The 17,964-nt window shown below is 41.0% G+C and overlaps 1 protein-coding gene across 3 annotated transcripts in view; it reads right to left on the bottom strand.

Annotated features, from left to right (window-relative positions):
* ANO9 (anoctamin 9) overlaps positions 1 to 17,964 on the bottom strand; it is a 52,664-nt gene that overhangs the window by 23,914 nt on the left and 10,786 nt on the right. The window contains exons 2-9 of one of the 3 annotated variants that reach the window (XM_079970238.1): positions 17,820 to 17,876; positions 13,623 to 13,654; positions 5,358 to 5,474; positions 4,430 to 4,581; positions 3,578 to 3,630; positions 2,196 to 2,254; positions 1,707 to 1,789; positions 1,114 to 1,248 (exon numbers count right to left, since the gene is read on the bottom strand). In XM_079970238.1, coding sequence (XP_079826364.1) covers positions 1,114 to 1,248; positions 1,707 to 1,789; positions 2,196 to 2,254; positions 3,578 to 3,630; positions 4,430 to 4,581; positions 5,358 to 5,411 — 536 coding nt within the window. In that variant the 5' untranslated portion in view covers positions 5,412 to 5,474; positions 13,623 to 13,654; positions 17,820 to 17,876. Of the gene's footprint in view, positions 1 to 1,113; positions 1,249 to 1,706; positions 1,790 to 2,195; positions 2,255 to 3,577; positions 3,631 to 4,429; positions 4,582 to 5,357; positions 5,475 to 13,622; positions 13,655 to 14,909; positions 15,073 to 17,819; positions 17,877 to 17,964 lie in introns of those variants that run through there. The other 2 variants (XM_079970236.1, XM_079970237.1) reach the window with 2 other exon arrangements.

Raw genomic sequence — 17,964 nt, 5'->3', positions numbered from 1 at the left:
ATTTCCATTACAGATAGTAATCACACTGATCAATGCCACGTTCTTGGATGTGTAGCAGGTCAATACTAAGGCAACAATTATTAATCTTATTTTATTTATTCACTTCTTTATTTGATTTATATACCACCCTTTATCCAAAGATCCTAGGGTGGTGTACAACATTATGAACATAATTTACACAGCATAACAATAAAAACATAATACAGAGCATAAAATACTAAGCATAATAATAAAATCATTATAACAACAGTACCCACCAGCACCTTAGGTTATTTAAATTAATGGCTGAAGGCCTGGGTAAAGAGGAATGTTTTCGCCTAGTGCCTAAAGACATGTAATGATGGTGCCAGGAAAGCCTCACTGGGGAGAGCATTCCACAGATGGGGAGCCACCACAGAAAAGGCCCCTTCTCATGTTGTCACCCTCTGAATCTCTGAGGAAGCGGGGATATAGAGAAGGGCCTCAGATTACAAACGCAGGGTCTGGGTTGGTTTGCATGGGGAGAGGCAGTCCTTAAGGTCCTGAGGTCCTGAGCCGTGTAAGGCTTTATAGGTCAGCACCAGCACTTTGAATTATGCAGCAGCCTGTCTTAGTCCAATACGATATTACAACCAAAGCAAATGAGGACTGCAGCTACATGTTGTTGTTGTTTGACTCTATGACATTTATATTCTGCCTTTCTTTCATGATGGAATCAAGATGGAATATATGTATTCCCGGGTGGCCTCAGATCCTGCCATTGGTAATTGCTGCTTAACTTCAGCAAGGTTGTTACATTGTCATTTGCCAAAACAATCCTGCCATAATCTCACAAGTAGCAGCCACAGACAGGCCAAAGTGTATGACACAAAATGATAGATTATTCTATCAGTGCTTACACGCAGGCCCATGTGGTGGGAGGGGGGAAGCCGGGTACACTTGTCTCAGGTCTCAGACAGCTGAGCTGGCCCTGGGCTTCAGACAAGCTTGCATGGGCCTGCTTACACCCTCTGAGGTGCATACATTCTTTACAAAGGCATTCAAAGACTCGTGAACGTTTGTGCACACAGGCAGCTTGCACATAGTTCACCAGCTTCCATATGCAAAGCTTGTTTTCTCATAATGTTTACTCACCTGATCTGACTCGAATTGAAGCTGATTAACCCATATATGGCAAGGATAATGCCTGGCACAGCAGCCACGAACAAGATGCAAGTATACCAGCCCAACCAGGTAAAATAAAGGGCAACTTTTTCTCCAAAATATGTCCTGGAAAGCAAACACAAAAGCTTGATGCTATTATCAAAAGAGCAATACTTGCCTTAATGTAACTAGGGGTGGAGAACCTGTAGATCTCCAAATGTTGTTGGACTCCAACTCCCATCAGTCCTAGCAAGCATGGCCAATAGTCAGAGATGTAGTCCAGCGACATGTGGAAGGCATTATCTGCCTCTACAAAGATCAGCTAGTTTAGCAGGTACTTGCTACCATCCTTCCACATTTATTGCAAATGATTCTAACACCCAATAACTTCTTCCAGTGGGGGTGGGGTGAGAGTAGGGAGGGAGGGATTAAATATTATTCCAGTTCAATTCCCCTCTTGTACATCAAGTTCAAATTTACTAGATGGATTAATGTGATGAGACCTTTCTAATAGTGGTTTCTGCACTTCAGAACATCTTCCCTACCATTAATAGGGTGAGGAGTTTTACATTATTTTCCCTTACCTGATTTGTTCAATTGGCTGTTTATAGAGGATGTCTCTCCATCGGGCCCAATTCATCTTCAGAAATGCACCCAGATTCTCCCTCTGAATTTAATATGGTTATATGTATTAGATCTCTTGACAGATTATATAAATTTTCCCTGACCTGGTGTCCTCCTGATTTTTTGGGACTACAACTCCCATCAACCTTAACCAGACTAGTCAATGATCACAGAGTTCAATACTGAACAGAAATGCTAATATATCTCCTAGGATTATGCTCTTCTTTGTTGATTATGTTTAACTATTTGATTTATTTTCAGATATATTTAGTTTAGTCAGGGGAGAATTTCACTGAGACAAAGTCTGGGAAGAAAGGATTAAAATCTCTCCACCCCATGATTCTGCTGTTGTTTCCCCTGCTCCTATGATTTACATTTTTTTAAACATGCACATTAATTGCATTCATATAATTAATGTTAAGTCTAGCTTGGCCTTCAAATTTTCTCACCTCATGTAAAGGAAATGCTGTTTCAAAGACTTTCTTCTTTATCAGATCGTGAAGGTTCTCTAACAGTGCAGGGGAGAAACAAGAGGACAACAAAGACAAAAAAGTCAATTTTTACAACATACTTCTGAACCTATAAACTAGGGCTAGACACTCAAGGATTTATGGTTATCTTGAAATGAAGCAGCAAAAGCCAATCACTTGTATGTCTGAACAGGAACACAGTCTTTTTAACCCAAGTTGCAGCTGTTCCGGGTACCTAGAAAGCTGTCTGTCTCCACAACCTGTGCTCTAAATGCAACCACAGGGTGGCATCATGAGAATGGGCCTTCTCTGCAGTGGCTCCCTGTTTGTGGAATGCTCTCCCCAGGGAGGCTCAATTGGCACTGGGCAAAAAACATTCCTCTTCACCCAGGTCTTGGGGCTGATTAAACAATCTATAGACTTTAAAATGTGCTGGGGGCTATTGGTTGTTGTGGTTGTTGTTGTTGTTATGTTCTGCATTTTGTGCTTTTATACTGTAAACCACCCTGTGATCTTCATGTGCAAGGTGATATATAAATTTAATAAATAATAATAGCATATATCTTGCCATTTAAATGTAGGTACTTTTTGCACCCAGGCTTTAGATTGTAAAATATTTTTTGGGTAGTTCTGAGTGGGAATTTTGACCAGGGTTTCACAGGTAAAAGCATCACACTATGGCCAACTGATTTTACCAGCACAAGTCTGTTGCAAAGCAAGCACTGAGCTATAAGTGAAAACTGGCATAATAATATTTTTGCTAGTTAAATCTCTGTGGGTGTGGGTGTACTCTCAGCTCATCACAGGTTGATTAGCAGCCAGATGATTGCTTAAATAATACTCATGCAAAAATGATTGTATGTATACAAATGCAAGATTGTGCAGTAAACAGCACTTACGGTCTTAATTTTACTTGTAGAATCATAGAATCATAGAGTTGGAAGAGACCACAAGGGCCATCGAGTCCAACCCCCTGCCAAGCAGGAAACACCATCAGAGCACTCCTGACATATGGTTGTCAAGCCTTAAAGACCTCCAAAGAAGGATACTCCACCACACTCCTTGGCAGCAAATTCCACTGTCAAACAGCTCTTACTGTCAGGAAGTTCTTCCTAATGTTTAGGTGGAATCTTTTTTCTTGTAGTTTGGAACCATTGCTCAGTGTCCGCTTCTCTGGAGCAGCAGAAAACAACCTTTCTCCCTCCTCTATGTGACATCCTTTTATATATTTGAACATGGCTATCATATCACCCCTTAACCTCCTCTTCTCCAGGCTAATCCATTGTAGAATGGATACAGCAAACCGGAAGGGAAAATACATTGATTGTATCATATAAACAAAGAGAAAAATCTTCCCATACCTTTGGTCCTTTGAATCTTTATGTTCTGCAAGATAAAGCTGACAATACGTATCCTAAAACACAGAATTGAGAAATAGCAAGAACAGACTAAATTTACCAATGGACAGCAAATAAGAAGGGCAGCTATCCCTATCCATGTCAGGAAAGAAACTTACGCATGATAATGCAGTTCTTAAAAGTAAAAGTCCTTTAAAAAGGCAGCAACTCTAATTTGTCCAGCACACGCAGTGGAAAGAATAATATGTAGCACAAGCATGGATAGGATGCTCCATACTTAAGTGGTTATCAACCACTATCACTTTCAGCCCCTAATCCTTGACTATAAGGTTTCAGATAAAAGCCTACAATTGGCACAGTATTTTCCATGCCGACACAAACCTTCCTGAATGTTTACACAGAGTGATATGGAAAAAGTAATTGTAACCATGTGAGGAACAGCTCCATTCAACTGGAATGTTTCAAAATGGGCTTTGGCTAGTGCTGGAGTAGGTAAACTTTTTCAACCAAAGGGCTGTGTTATCTCATGGAGAATCTTCAGGGGCAGTGGGAGGTTGGCAGAGACAAAAATGGGTAGAGCAACAAGTGCAACTCTTGCCTTTATACAGCAGGCTACAATCTAGCCATGCAAGAGTGTACACACAACTTCATCTAGGCCAGCAAGAAGCATCATCACAGTTCAAGAGCACATACTAGCCAAGCAAAAACACTGGAAGATGCATAGTGTAGAGTTGGTGAGGGGCACAGACTGAGGATGCCCAATGCCATAATAAAAAGCACTGGCCCCTAGGCCTAAAGTTCCTTTAGCTGACACATGTACAGTACTAGAGAGTGGGGTTAGGGGATATTTTTTACCTTGTTGTACTGATCACTTCCCGATAGTCTTCTTCCTGCACTCCAGGTATTACTTCTGAATCGGTGTCAATATTCTTCAGAAGCCACTGGTACTTTCTGAACATTATACTTGGGGCGTGAACTCCATAAAAGAGCTTTTCATCTTTAATCATCTAAGCAATAGAGAGAATAGGGAGAATAAAGTGGAGGGAATAATGCATCATTGACTGTGAGAGGGACTGGACAGGTATGTTCCAGTTGCTGCTTTATCAATGCAATACATGGGTCTCATTCGAAGAGGTGGTTCAACATCAAACAGCTGACTTCAAGGCACACTCCCAGAGCTGAAGGAGCTTGCTGTAATCATTTGGAGGAAGCTGTTTGGAGTCAAACTGCCTTGTCAAAGCAGAACATTTTTCCCTGAGCAGATGCCTCCAGAGGGAGAAAAAATATCCATTTGGAGGAAGCAGTTTTAATCCAAACATTTTCCTCCAAACAAAGTACCGGTATATGGGGTACAGCATGAAACTCTTAATCTCAGTCATGGGTCCGAGCCCCACCTTGAGCAAACGAGTACTGCACTGCAGGGGGATGGACTAGATGACCACCAGTGCACCTTCCAGCTATACATTTCTATGATTCTGTCCCTCTGTTTGGCTTCAAACCACTTCCTCTGCACAGGAGGAAATGCTCCATTTGGGGAAAGAGGAAACAGAGCATTTTTTCCTCTGCAGACAATCTCTATTTGAAGAAAGTGGTTTGAATCCAAACTGCTTGCTCCAAACAGAGAAAGTGAGCCCTGTTCTCCCAGCATTAATTCTATCCTCAGCAGGGTAGGGCTACAGGTCCCTTGCCAGGAAAGACCCCCAAATGCTGGCATCGGTTCCATAGCTAGAAAGGTTTTCAAGAACATGGTGCTGCCTTGTGCTTGGGAAAATGTAAGTCTCACCTTGATAATGAACCCTTTCCCGTGCAGTTCGTCCAGGAAACTTTTCTTCTTCATATCTTTCTCGCTGTTGAAGCTGTGATCATCACAAACTAGGACAAAATCCCATTTGGTTGGAAACTAGTCAAAGAAAACAACAAATTGTATCAACTCGTAGAATGATGCAAAAGTTTTTCACTCCCACATATATACATGATCTGTAAATATTATTTCCCTTCCAGTAGACACTGAAAGATCATCTTCCCCATTAGCATACTTTCCATCTAACACACTCATCTCACATACATGACAGTCCTCCTGTCCTGCAGTCACACCTCCATTAATCTCTGCCATGGGAGAAAACTACAATTCCCCACAAGAACTACTTAGATCCAGTAGTGGGAGTTGCTTCACACATCTTGCATCAGCAAACCACTGTTTGCCACCAAGCATATACTTGCGGGGAGCTGTCAGGAACAAGCCCCATCTACTGAGCAACAGAATCATTTGGCCACCATAAGAAAAAAAAATTGGCCCCTCACCTAATCTTCTCCACACATCTCCATCCTATCTGCGAAGCTTAATAGTTTTAAAACACAGATGTGCTTTCAAATATGCAAGATTTAACATACTGCCATCAGTCATACTTGAAGGTCGTTTCCATTGAATTCCGCTTGAGAAATTATTATATCCATGCAGAGACGGCAGCATTGAATCAGTAGTGTATGTACTACTAGCTTGTTCTCTTTATAAAGATCTGCGTATGAGGTTATTACCCCTCTTCTATTATCTATACCAGCTCGTTTACTGCTACAGTGTCCTTCCTTCTTGCAGACCAAGATTACCAGGTGACAGCAAACACGGCAAAAAAATTAGCTGGGGCAATTAGAATAAGATCTACCATCTGACTAACCTGCTTAATGCCTGTTAAGAAAGCCCATTCATCCATATGTTTTATTTGTGGTCAAGGACAGTTATTAACTCTTTTACTTACATAGTTGTAAATTCTTAGAATGTATTTTGTTTAGCCAACCATCTAGCTATACACTGTATGTATTTTATTTCTTTGCTATGGCTTATGGCTGATGCAAATAAAGATTTTATCTATCTACTTAGCAAGTGTACTTAAGTTTAATACATGTATTTAGAAATATACATTTATTCCAAACATACATTGCATTTTCACGTGCACATGTAAAACATATTATAGGTATGCTTTAAAAATGTTGTCTAAGTATTCCTGGGAATAAACAGGAGAGACAAAAGTGGTGTTAGTTAGTTTAGTTAGTTTGATTTATTACGGCCATTGGCCCATATCGAAAACAATACATCAAAATTTATCCATAAACAATACAATTTAAACAGTTAAAATCCAAGTTAAAACACCCATATAAAACCAATTTTACTTCAATTAAGTAAACACTATACACAATAAGCTCCCTCTATGTAAACCGAAATTCAAATCCCTCGGATTTTGGGAGGTATGCGTCTTAGTTCTGGCACTTATTGATGGTTCTTAAGTTTAGCTAAGCTGTCAGAGTCATACAGTGATCCATTTCTCCTCTTTTGAAATAAGACATTAATCAGGTATCTAGCGACTGCAAGGGATCTACTTGTGTCTTCGTCGTTTAATAAGTATATTATTTGGGCTTCCTGAGGTCTGTCAGCAATTCTCGATAAATATGGGGCCAGAAACTTGGACCGTGAAGCCGAATGTAATGGACAACAAAAGATTATATGATATAACGATTCTATAGATCCACTTTTACAGTCACAGAGGAGTGAGATCTGTCCGTTGGAGAGTCTGTTACCCAACACATTTGATGGGAAAACATTGAATCTAGCCTTTATAAAGGCATACCTGTGCATCACCACAGATAAGGTAGTTAAATAAGATGGAAGTTTCGTTGGAGGTGTTAAGCCAAGGTTTATCGGCGAACAGGTGCCACCACCTGTTGCAATATTAAATTGTAAATCCATCTCCTCTAATTTGTGAGTTATAATTCTCTTGGCAGAAATTAAATCCAATTTTAGTAGTTCAGATGGAGATAGTCCTAAGGACACAAGTTTCCCATGTATTATTTTTGCCCAAGGGCTAGGGAAGTCATCTCTCCAGAGACACTGTATCAAGTGGAGATTTGGAAGTTTATGCCATAATGCCAACCAGTAACAGAGGATGCATTTCCATAATGTGGTTTCTAGAGATGTAACATTTAGTTCGAGTCGTATAGCAGTATTGCCTACACACCTGGGTAATTTTAGCAACCTTCTTAGAAGCTGGTTTTGGATTACCTCCACTTGGGTTAGATTAACAAAAGACCCCCATATTGGAATTGCATATGCTATTGTTGCAATCACCTTTGCCTTGAAAACTTTTAACACTGATGGAATATGGAAAGCCCCATCTGAAAAGAAAAAACGCAGTAGCGCAAAGGAAAGGGCTTTAGCTCTATTTAATACATATGCAAGATGGACCTTCCAGCCCCTGTTGTGTTGGAGAAGGACTCCCAAGTATTGAAATTTAAAGACTTGGTCAATGGCTTTTCCGTCTATTCTCCAATTATAGGTTTTTCGACTCTTAGTGAAAATTAGGACTTTGGACTTGGCATGATTAATTGTAAGAAAATTTGATTTGCAGTAAACATCGAAAAATTTTAATGCCCTCCTAAGGCCAACTCTTGAAAAAGATAGGATCACTGCGTCGTCTGCGTAGAGTAGAAGGGGTCAACGATATTGGGCAAGACGGGGGGCGTGGATCGTTTCTTGAGAATCTATCAGAGGCGCCCTCATATCACTTATAAATAGATTAAAAAGGGTCGGCTCAAGGATACATCCTTGACGAACACCTCTATTGATGGTTACTGAATTTGAGAGGTCGCCGGCCGGAGTGATTCTCACCCTAGCGGCCGATCCATCATGCAATTTAGTTATTAGCCACAAAAGTCTTTTGTCTATTCCCCATCGTGCTAATTTTCCCCAAAGTAATCCTCTGGGGATGCTGTCAAAAGCGGCCTTTAAATCAATAAAGGCCGCACAAAGTTGGCCTCTATTTGGGGCGGAATATTTCCGGGCAAGGTGGTATAAAACTAAGACATGATCAACCGCTGACTGATTCGGTCTAAAACCAGCCTGTTCAGGCCCAATCAGGTTGTTCTCTTCGGCCCACTTAGTAAGCTTAGTTAACAAGAACCGTGCATATATTTTCCCAATTATTGACAATAAACTAATATTCCTGTAATTTCCCGGGTCATCTGTCGAGCCCTTTTTATGAATTGGAATAATAATCGCATCCTTCCATATTCTTGGAACCTTCCCACTGTTGTTTATGGCATCAAAAGTAACGGCCAGGATTTTCGCCCACCAGTCTGCATGAAGTTTTATAGCTTCCGCCGGGACTAGGTCAGGACCGGGGGCTTTTCCAACTTTGAGATTAGAAATGAGTCCGTGGATTTCTTCCGGGTCAGTGGGTGGCCAGAGAGGGAGCTGCTCATAGAATCCATCGATTGTATTAATATTAAGGTCTGGTAAGGCAAAATAGTTCCTTAAAAAGGATTCCCAAACTGGGGCAGGAATAACTGATAGGGGGTATCTTTTAGATTTTCTGTTAACCAGCATCCAGAATTTTTGGGAATTACGGGTATTTGAGGCAGCTATAAGTGCATGCCAGCAGTTCCCTTGCCATTCCTGTTTGGCCCTTTTTTGCACATATTTGTAAGCTGATTTTGCCTGATAGTACTCCTTGGGAAGCATAGTCGCCCCTGAGGATTTGTAATCATTATAAATAGCACAAAGATGTTGTTTGGCTTGTTTGCAATTATGGTTAAACCACAGTGCACCTGTCTTGAAATGGGCCTGATTTGCCTGGTGGATTGGGACAGTAAAGAATGACGTGAGGTCATTCAACAGATTGGCAAATAGATTAATAGTTTGATCGTGTTCATATGAAGTTATGTCAAGGGCTGAATAGGTTTGTATGATCTCCTGCTGAAAAAATTCAGAATATTTTTGAGCCTGCGTTACAGACCACTTTATACCCTTCACTCGTAATGCCGTATTAATACCCTCTACCGGGTTTTCTGTGTTAGTATCTAATTGAGTTGGATGACTGTACTCGTCCCCGTGCCAGTCTAGGTCAAACGTAGCAGCAAGTGGAAGGTGGTCACTGAACTGAATATTGTTAATCTTAAAGGAGAGAGCTTTCGGCATCAGATCACTCGAGGCTAAAAGGTAATCTAGTACACTGTTTGATTTTATGCCTAGGTGGGTATACTCCCCCGGTATATCGGGAGGGCAGCAACCATTCAGGGGTACTAGGTTTAAGCGAATAGCCATTTGGTAAAGAAGTACTCCAGCCTCATTTACTTTAGAGTCTTTTGAGGTTCTCCTCAAGGCATGTCTCAAATCATAATTGTCGAGGCATGGAGCAGACCACCATTTAGCTTTAGTTAAATCAACCCAATTTGCTGCTATGCGTGCGTTAAAGTCACCCCCAGTTAAGAATTGGCTATTGGAATATTTGACTCGGCATGATACTAAATGATCTTCTAATGTTTCCCATCTATCATGCAGTTCAAGGGACGAACCCCCTGGCGGGAGGTACACATTGGAGATTAGCAGTGATACTTTCCCCCCCGACATCAACCCGGATAAAGCATAGGGGGGAGCAGTCAAAACTAATGAAAATTTGAAATGCAGCTTCAGTGAGATACCAATTACTAGACCACCTTTCGGCCGTCCTCCTTTCTGGGAGGGGCAAGCTGGAAGAGATAGTAGGTCGAATCCATTTATAACAATTTCACCCTCCTCCCAAGTTTCTTGCAATAGAATGATATGAAACGAATTGATATACGACTGGAATTCTGGGTCACATTTTTTCCTACGCCAACCAGCGATGTTCCAACAGAGGATCGATATTGGTGGTTTTTTGGGTTGTCCGGCTAACCGTCATTTAAATTCTTGTGGGGAGCTCTTATGCAGCAAGGACGCTCCCATAAAGAAGTCTGTTATTTTCCTTTGCTGAGGGTTAACGTCCTGGTGTGGTGAGTCTTTTGCTCTGGTGTGAGCCGGTTGTGGTGAGTCTTTTGCTCTGGTGCGAGCCGGTTGTGGCACGATCAAATCGCAAGGGCCAGAATTTTTGGGGGGCAGAAAAGAGTTAGCATCCTGGTGAGTAGAGATAATATTTGGCGTTTTTAGCTGTCGGGCCCAACTAGGCTCTGAAGAGGCTCCTGCGAAGTCCGCTGGAGCCGTCCTCTTTGGGGAGCTAACCGATACACTTGTGATCATTTGATTTATATGTCCTGCTGGGTCTTCAGTCCACTCTGTGTTGACTCTCGACACTATAGTGTCTTCCTCACATAATTTTTGGGTTTTTGGTGGAGAAGCCTGACTTGGAGTGGCCACTACCGTCTCAGGTCGTGGATGGTCTTTGATGTATGTTGATTCCAAGTCCGGCATGGAGGCATGCAGGGGCGACGATTTATCCAGGGGGTGTTATCCTGAGATTCATTCTTTGATCGGTTAATCTCAGAGGGAACAGATAAGTCTATTAAAAGCAGGGATGAGTTACCAGCATGAAGGGGAGGAGAAGAGTCTGCCTCCAGCAGTGAGACCTTCCCATCCAATGCAGATGGCACCTTATATGCTGGATATTGGGGGATTATTGTTTCCACTTCCATGGGGCATGGCACCGCTAAGTTAGAGTGGGTATTATTCCTAGGAACTCTGTTACAGGCGATACTTAGGAGCTGAAGTTTAAGTGAGTCCAGCCTATTTATAATTTCTTGTTGTTCCATCGCTGGTAACTCTCCAAAGGAGGCGATAAGCTCCCTTTCCTCCTGGGGTGTCATAGAGTTACTGGCACAATCATAGTGTTTAGTTGTAGGAGTGGGGGTACTATAGGACTGGCCCAGACATGAGGTGTACAGCTCAGCCCTCTTTTGTGGTTCAGGACGGGAAGGTTGTACCGTCTCCTTGATTAATCCCTCCGATAGGAGGGGTCTAATTATGGAGTCCATGAAAACTCTCGTTGGAAAAATGCCAAGACTATTCAAAAACACTTTTTGCTGAATAATAAGAGAGGGGATTTTTGCAGAGTGGAAAGCCAGCATTATTCTCTGATATCTGTTCTGGCGGACTAAGGGAAGCACAGCACAAAGATCTATTTGTGATGACTCGAGTTTTAGAAGCCATCTGAGGTGCTCTTTAGTCCCATGTAGTGTTGCCCAACTTGGGTCCCTTTCCCGGAAGGTTAGGGAAATCTTCCTTGGATGTAGAATCAGGGATTGGAGATTCAGTGAGGGGTTGAGGTTGTATTTGCAGATCTTCATACGATCAGTGTTTGGAGGAGCTTTCTGCCAGCACAATGGAACATCTACTGCCCCGTCTTGGGCTGTCTGAACCAGCTGGTCATCCAGTTTTTGCTGAAGGCTATGCAGCTGAGAGGATAGGCCGTCAATTCTCTTAAATATACAGTTTAGAGTTCTAATTACTAGATGGAGTTGCTCGCATCCTGAGCAGTCCGCAGATTCGGCTACCAACACCTCCTTTGGATAGGGACCATCCCCATTTGTGTTACCATTAGCGTTTCCAATTTGTAGCGTCTCAGGGGCCTCATCTTTTGATGTTATTTCAAGGGCAATTAGGGGATCGAAACGATTTTGAGTTGCTATTGAGTAGGTACATTCCTCGGGGCCTCTCCCTCCTTTAAGTGAGCCCTTCCTTGATTGCTTAGGCCTCGGAGAGGATAATGCCTCGTCAGAGTCTCTTGGGCGTTTTCCATGGCCCATATATCAATTTTGCAGGGGAACCGTCGTGGGCACTGTGCAGGGGAACTCCTTAAATCCTTTAGTCTTCCTCACAAGAATACTGCCTTTCACTTATCTCACCCAGTTGGGGGGGGGGCGGCAGCCGTGGCGGTAATAAAAGAGATAATAAAAGACAGACAGCACAGCCAGCAGATCATTTAAAACTCATGGATAAAAGCCAGCACAGCCAGCAGATCATTAAAACTCTCGGATAAAAACAGGAGGGGGTAAAAACCGCTTAAAACCACTTAAAACTTTGATAAGGGTAAGCAAAATTACTTGGTAGTTACCTTCGTCGCCATGTTGGGTGGAGCCTCAGCTGGTCCTAAAAGTGGTGTTAGTTCTCAGTCTCTGCATAACATAATCTAAGCTCTCCATACTTCTCAGAAAGCATTTGATCTGTGACTGGAGCTTAATAAGGGGTTTTTATTGCTTTAAGAGATTTTTCTTACATTAAGCATTATTATTAAGCAGTGTGTTTTTAAGAAGAAAGAAAAGTTAAGGGAGGAGTTAATTGGCTGTTGCTTCAATGATGTGTTTTTTATATATATAAAAAATTGGACCTGCCTTTTTGTTGCATTCCATCCAACTAATTTAGACTCTAAATTAAATAGAAATTATTTTTTACTGTAAATGTTGATGAGGGAGGCTCAGATAGTTATAGATTTGTTCAGCTAGGATATACTATACCCTGTATTCATAAACAATATAATTTATAGCTAGGTAGAATTTTAAAATGGATTCCTACAGCTACAAAGAAGAAAAGTATCATTATACTGGTGATTTTGTAAATGAGTGGGCTCACAAATTGAGAGATTTGATACAATATTTGTGACAAAACTGAAAATGTTGTGTAATCATGATCAGCATTTTTCTTACACCTCAGATATTTGGGCAATTGACACGTATATATTGAGTGCACCTTCATTCACACATGAGCATGTTTAATTTTATGCCTCCTTGGGTTCTCCTCTGTCTCTGTCTGTCTCTCCTTCCATTTAGTTTTCTTTTCACGTGAAGCTACTGGAAGAAGTGGCCAGGATACTGAACTTTTCTTCTACAGTCTCAATTATTATTTTTTCCTTCCTACTATCTATCTTGTATTGCTATGTCCCTATACTTTATTTTTCATGCTAGTAACTCATTTCTTACACAAAGCTAACAAATGTTCTGTAGTTGCCATACCAACTGTCATTTTCAGCTGTAAACAACTGTCTCCCAACTGTCAGTCTCCCTTTCCCCTTCCCCTCTCCCAGTTTCATCACTCACAAGGCTTAAAAGCTGTTTCTATCTTTCTAGTCCTATTAGAAGAGGCAAAATATAATTCCATGATAAATTTACAGGGTGAGAGCACTGACAGCTATTTTAACATCATAGAAAGGTGGCAAATAAATTGGACGAGGGTGACCCTCTCAAAAATTCAAGGAAAATTCAAGGTGAGAATTCAATATGGCCATCACCAAATAATAATTTTAACATAGTTTACCTTGCAGAAGTCTGATGAAGATGCATTTGAGTCTAAATAGGGGTAATATCTTTAGACAAGGAATCATTTTCAGTCAATGCAAAACATCCAGTGAGACTTCTATGCCTCGTAAACAGATTATTGTACATAGATAGAATTGTTAATACGTAAAACAGCCCAGAACTAATTTCAGAAGAAATTTTGTTACAGTGAAAAAGAAACCTGAACATCATGTTTAAAAGATTCTTGAACTTAATTCAAAGCAATATGGATTTCTAACAGTATCAGCACATGTTACATAAAATAAAAATATGAAAGTTAAACATCTTATAACTATGTTAATATATAATCATTTTCATCAAACCAGAAAGGAATATTTTTCTGATCTTTAAAAATAATAGCCACAAACAGCTGTGAACTTCAGGGGCAAATCAACAAATATATCCAGTTGTTATATTCTCTTTGTAAACCTTTGAATCTCTTATAGCTCTTGCTGTGTAGACTTTCTGTGAAAAATTCCATAGGGACAATTGTAGGGATATCGCGGAGTGGGGCAGTGGGTTCTGGAGGGAGCACACTTCCCCACCAGCAGGCAGTCACAGTCTGCCTGCACGCGTGACCCTGGGGTGCAGGGAACCCCCCCCCCCAGACAAGCCACAGCTGTCTGTACATCGTTCCACTCATGTCTGACCTGTTGCGGTCTCAGAAGTCAGCGGTGTCCTGTCTGTAAGTTTTTCCCTGAGACCTTTTGTCTCGTACGTCAAACACTGTGCAAGGGGAAAATGACGCTGTGGAAACAGGTGCCAAAATAGCTTTGTACCACCCCACAATTTCGGGACGGAAGATGTGTAAAGGTCACAGTCCAAAAATGTATTTGCCTGGCTTGCATATTTGTCTCAATAAAAAGAGGCTCCACAGGAATGGCAGCAGCTCGCTCGCTACAGCCCACCTGTACGCAGCTCACATGATGATCAACACCTGTCTTGGGCCTTCACTTCAGACAATATTGTCTTCACTGACTGGCAGCAGCTCTTCAGGGTTTTAGGTAGGAGTTTCTACTAGCCCTACCTGAAGATGCTGGGGATTGAACCTGAGACCTGGGACAACTTCCATCAATCCCACTCAGAATGGCCAATTTTAAGAGACGCTACTCTTAACATCTGGAGGGCACCACTTCAGCCACACCTGATCATCTGACCTAGTTCTACCCTCTGAGACAGCAGATAACAAGGATTTTTGACCTCTTGCATGCAACAGTCCCCTAGAAGAATGTCTGCCCTTAGTCTCCTTTTTCAAAGCTAAACATACCAAGTTCTTCAAGCTTTCCTCATAGGGCGTGTTTTCCATACCCAGCCATCTTCACTGCCATCCTCTGAGCTATTTCAATTTGTCCTACATCCTTCTTACAGTGCAGGTCCCAGAACTCTCAAGCCCGAGATTTGGTAGTAACCACTAATGATGCAGCAAATAAAATTGGAGGAAATCAGAAGAAAGAAACTATGAAGGAAAAGATCTTTAAGAGAATTTTCATCATATTTTGTTATGAAAGCAATTCTCCAATCAAGATCTTGCAGATATGAAACAACAATCAATGAGAAATTCATTATCATGAGGCATGCAGTTGAAACTTGAGAGAAGAATTTCTGGCTGCCTCAAGGCATGAGAGTAATGATTTCCAAATGCACAGGAACCTACCTTCATGAAGGAGGATACATTGCTATCAAAGTTCCATATGTTGCTGGTGTTCAGCCTGCTGTGGAATTCCAAGTTCTCTTACACAATCACTGCAGCAGGTAATAATGTCTTGACATTCTAATCATTATAAAATCCAGATGATTTAATGTTTTTTGTGCACTCGTAACATATCTCCAGTTTTCAGTTTTGCCAGTTTAGCATCTATCAAAAATTCAGGAAAATTGCAGAAGTGCTGCCTTTCTGGTTTGATGAAAATCCATTGTATAGTTGAAATGTTATAAGTCACAATCAACTTACAGTCATAATTAACTGTATACATAGTGCATTGACAGTATCAGAAATTTCATTTTGCTTCCAGTTACATTCGTTTTCCATGCAAGCTATAAAGAGAATTTGCTGAATGCTGCTCTGGAGGTGAGGACTCAAGTGATTCTAATTACAAGAAAGGAGATTCTAACTAGACTTCAGTAAGAATTTTCTGACAGTAAGAGCTGTTTGACATTGGAACGGTCTCCCACGGGAGGTGCTGAACTCTTTTCTAGAGGTTTCTAAGCATAAGTTGGATGGCCATCTGTCATGTATGCTTTATTTGAGATTCCTGCATTGCGGGGTGCTGGACTAGATCATTCTGAGGTCCCTTCCAACTCTACAATTTTATGGTTCTATGTCAGAATAATTTCTTTTGCAAGTTACTTTACATACTAATTACCATACTAAAAGTACCATGAGGGAAGGCAGAAGTCTAGGCCAGAGAGCTCCTGCCTTCTAATAGATTCTGAAGAGACCATCAACAATCTGAGAGAACTCTGCTGTTCAGTACTTTATAACTTCTATTTGTTTTTAGCATTTTAAAATTGTAAACCAGCTTGGATGCATTGGAAGAAATTTGTTCAGGACCACTTTATATTGACAGTGCTAATTAAAACATATGTACAACAATCTGTAAGCATTCAAAACAAGTATTCAGTGATCAGACTTCTGCAAGGGAAAATGTTTTTAAAACATTACTATTTGGTGGTGGCCATCTTGAGCTTTACATCTATCAAATTTTCCAAAGTTTTTTGGAAGGTCACTATTTTTTTCTCTCTCTACTGTTCCAATGTATTGCAACAGCTGTCAGATATTTGTCCCAGTATAACGGTCCCAAGGGCTTTGCTTGTGTGTAGACCTCACTAGGAAGCAGGGGGTCTCCTTTCCATTTGCAGCTTTTACATACCTGGGGAGTCCTCAGAGTATGCAGAAACCCCTATTTTGTTTTTAGGTAATGTCAGGCCTGGTCATTGTCCTCTTCAGATCACCACACAAACGCTTCTTGTTCTTTTATAACTTTTTATTGCGTATTAACAAAACAATCTTATAAACGGTTCTTAACTATTATTCCTCAGAGTCACTTATTTCAGATACCTTCTGAGCTCTGCTTCTCCGTGACCAGCCACTCTCAAAATGGAGAAGGCGCCCTTCCCTTCGCTTTCCCGCTCTTTTTTCTAACCTCCTGGCTAGAGCTGGCTTGTATCTCCCCTCCTCCCAATCTGAGCTAGAACTTAACCCTTGCCTTTCCTGGGAACAGCTGGTCCCTCCCTGTTGTTCTCTTCTATTAGCTTCACTGCTCTCCTCTCCCCCTTGGGGAAAGCTTTTTCCCTCTGGGAAACTGTAAACTTCTAACTCTAACTTTTCCCTGACAGGTAACCATTTCACCGCCCTCTTAGACAACCAAGTTTGCAATGAGTAAGAAAAAGTTAGGGTTACTGAGAAAAAGAAATAAAACAGGTGAGAAATTTCAACTATAGTATTCCCATACTACTTCACCCCTCTACCAATAAATCGCAACCATCCATTCCCTATGGATTCAGTTTTAAAAGTAATTTTTTAAATAAACATCTTCCTGATATTTGATCCATGTAAAAATGATTGTGGAGCAGATAACTGACATCTCAAACACTATTCTAACAGATACACATACCAAATCAGGATAAATGCCAAGGGGCTCAGAATACCCAAGTATTTTCATGTATCCTGTTCACCCTTCTACTGAATTGGCAGGCTTGGCTGAGGTAAAGGATTTTAGGTACCATCTCCTAACTACAGTACCAGCGAACCTAACATCATTAATTCTGCTCAACACATAAAATTTCCACCTCATTTTTTTCCTTTTTAAAAGAAGGGGCAATTTGGTAACAATCAGGACTGACCCAAGACATTTTGTTGTCTGAGGCAAATCAGCAAATAGCACTCATTTCCCCATCCCAGCACCTCTCTGGCTGGAAATATATAAAAGAATAAATTGTTAGTAACCAGTATTATTAGTTTAGGACTGGGGTGAAAAACCTCTAGCCTTCCAGATGAAGTTTGATTGCCTCCCAACTCCCATTATTCCTAGCCAGCATGCCTGACCTCTGAGCAATATTTAAGATTACAATGAATAGGCCTTGTTCTGGATCTCCATTTTGAAAAAAAAAATAAAATTAAGGAACCTCAATCTGGGCTTTAAAAGGCTTCCACTTGAAATGAAGGTCTATAACTTACTGAGCTTAGAGCCTCGTGGTCTTCAAAGGGAGATAAAGGCATCAGCGCAATTTCATCCTAGAGAAAGAAATTTTAAATGTTAAAAGATAGCTTTTCTTTTATGACCACAAAATGTCATTGCACTTATCAAATCTTTGTTTTCCCA

This window comes from Podarcis cretensis (genome assembly GCF_951804945.1).
Source record: "Podarcis cretensis genome assembly, chromosome: 1".
Lineage (NCBI taxonomy): Eukaryota > Metazoa > Chordata > Lepidosauria > Squamata > Lacertidae > Podarcis > Podarcis cretensis.
Note: the sequence above shows the minus strand (reverse complement) of the source record. Positions and strands in the feature narration are given on the sequence as shown.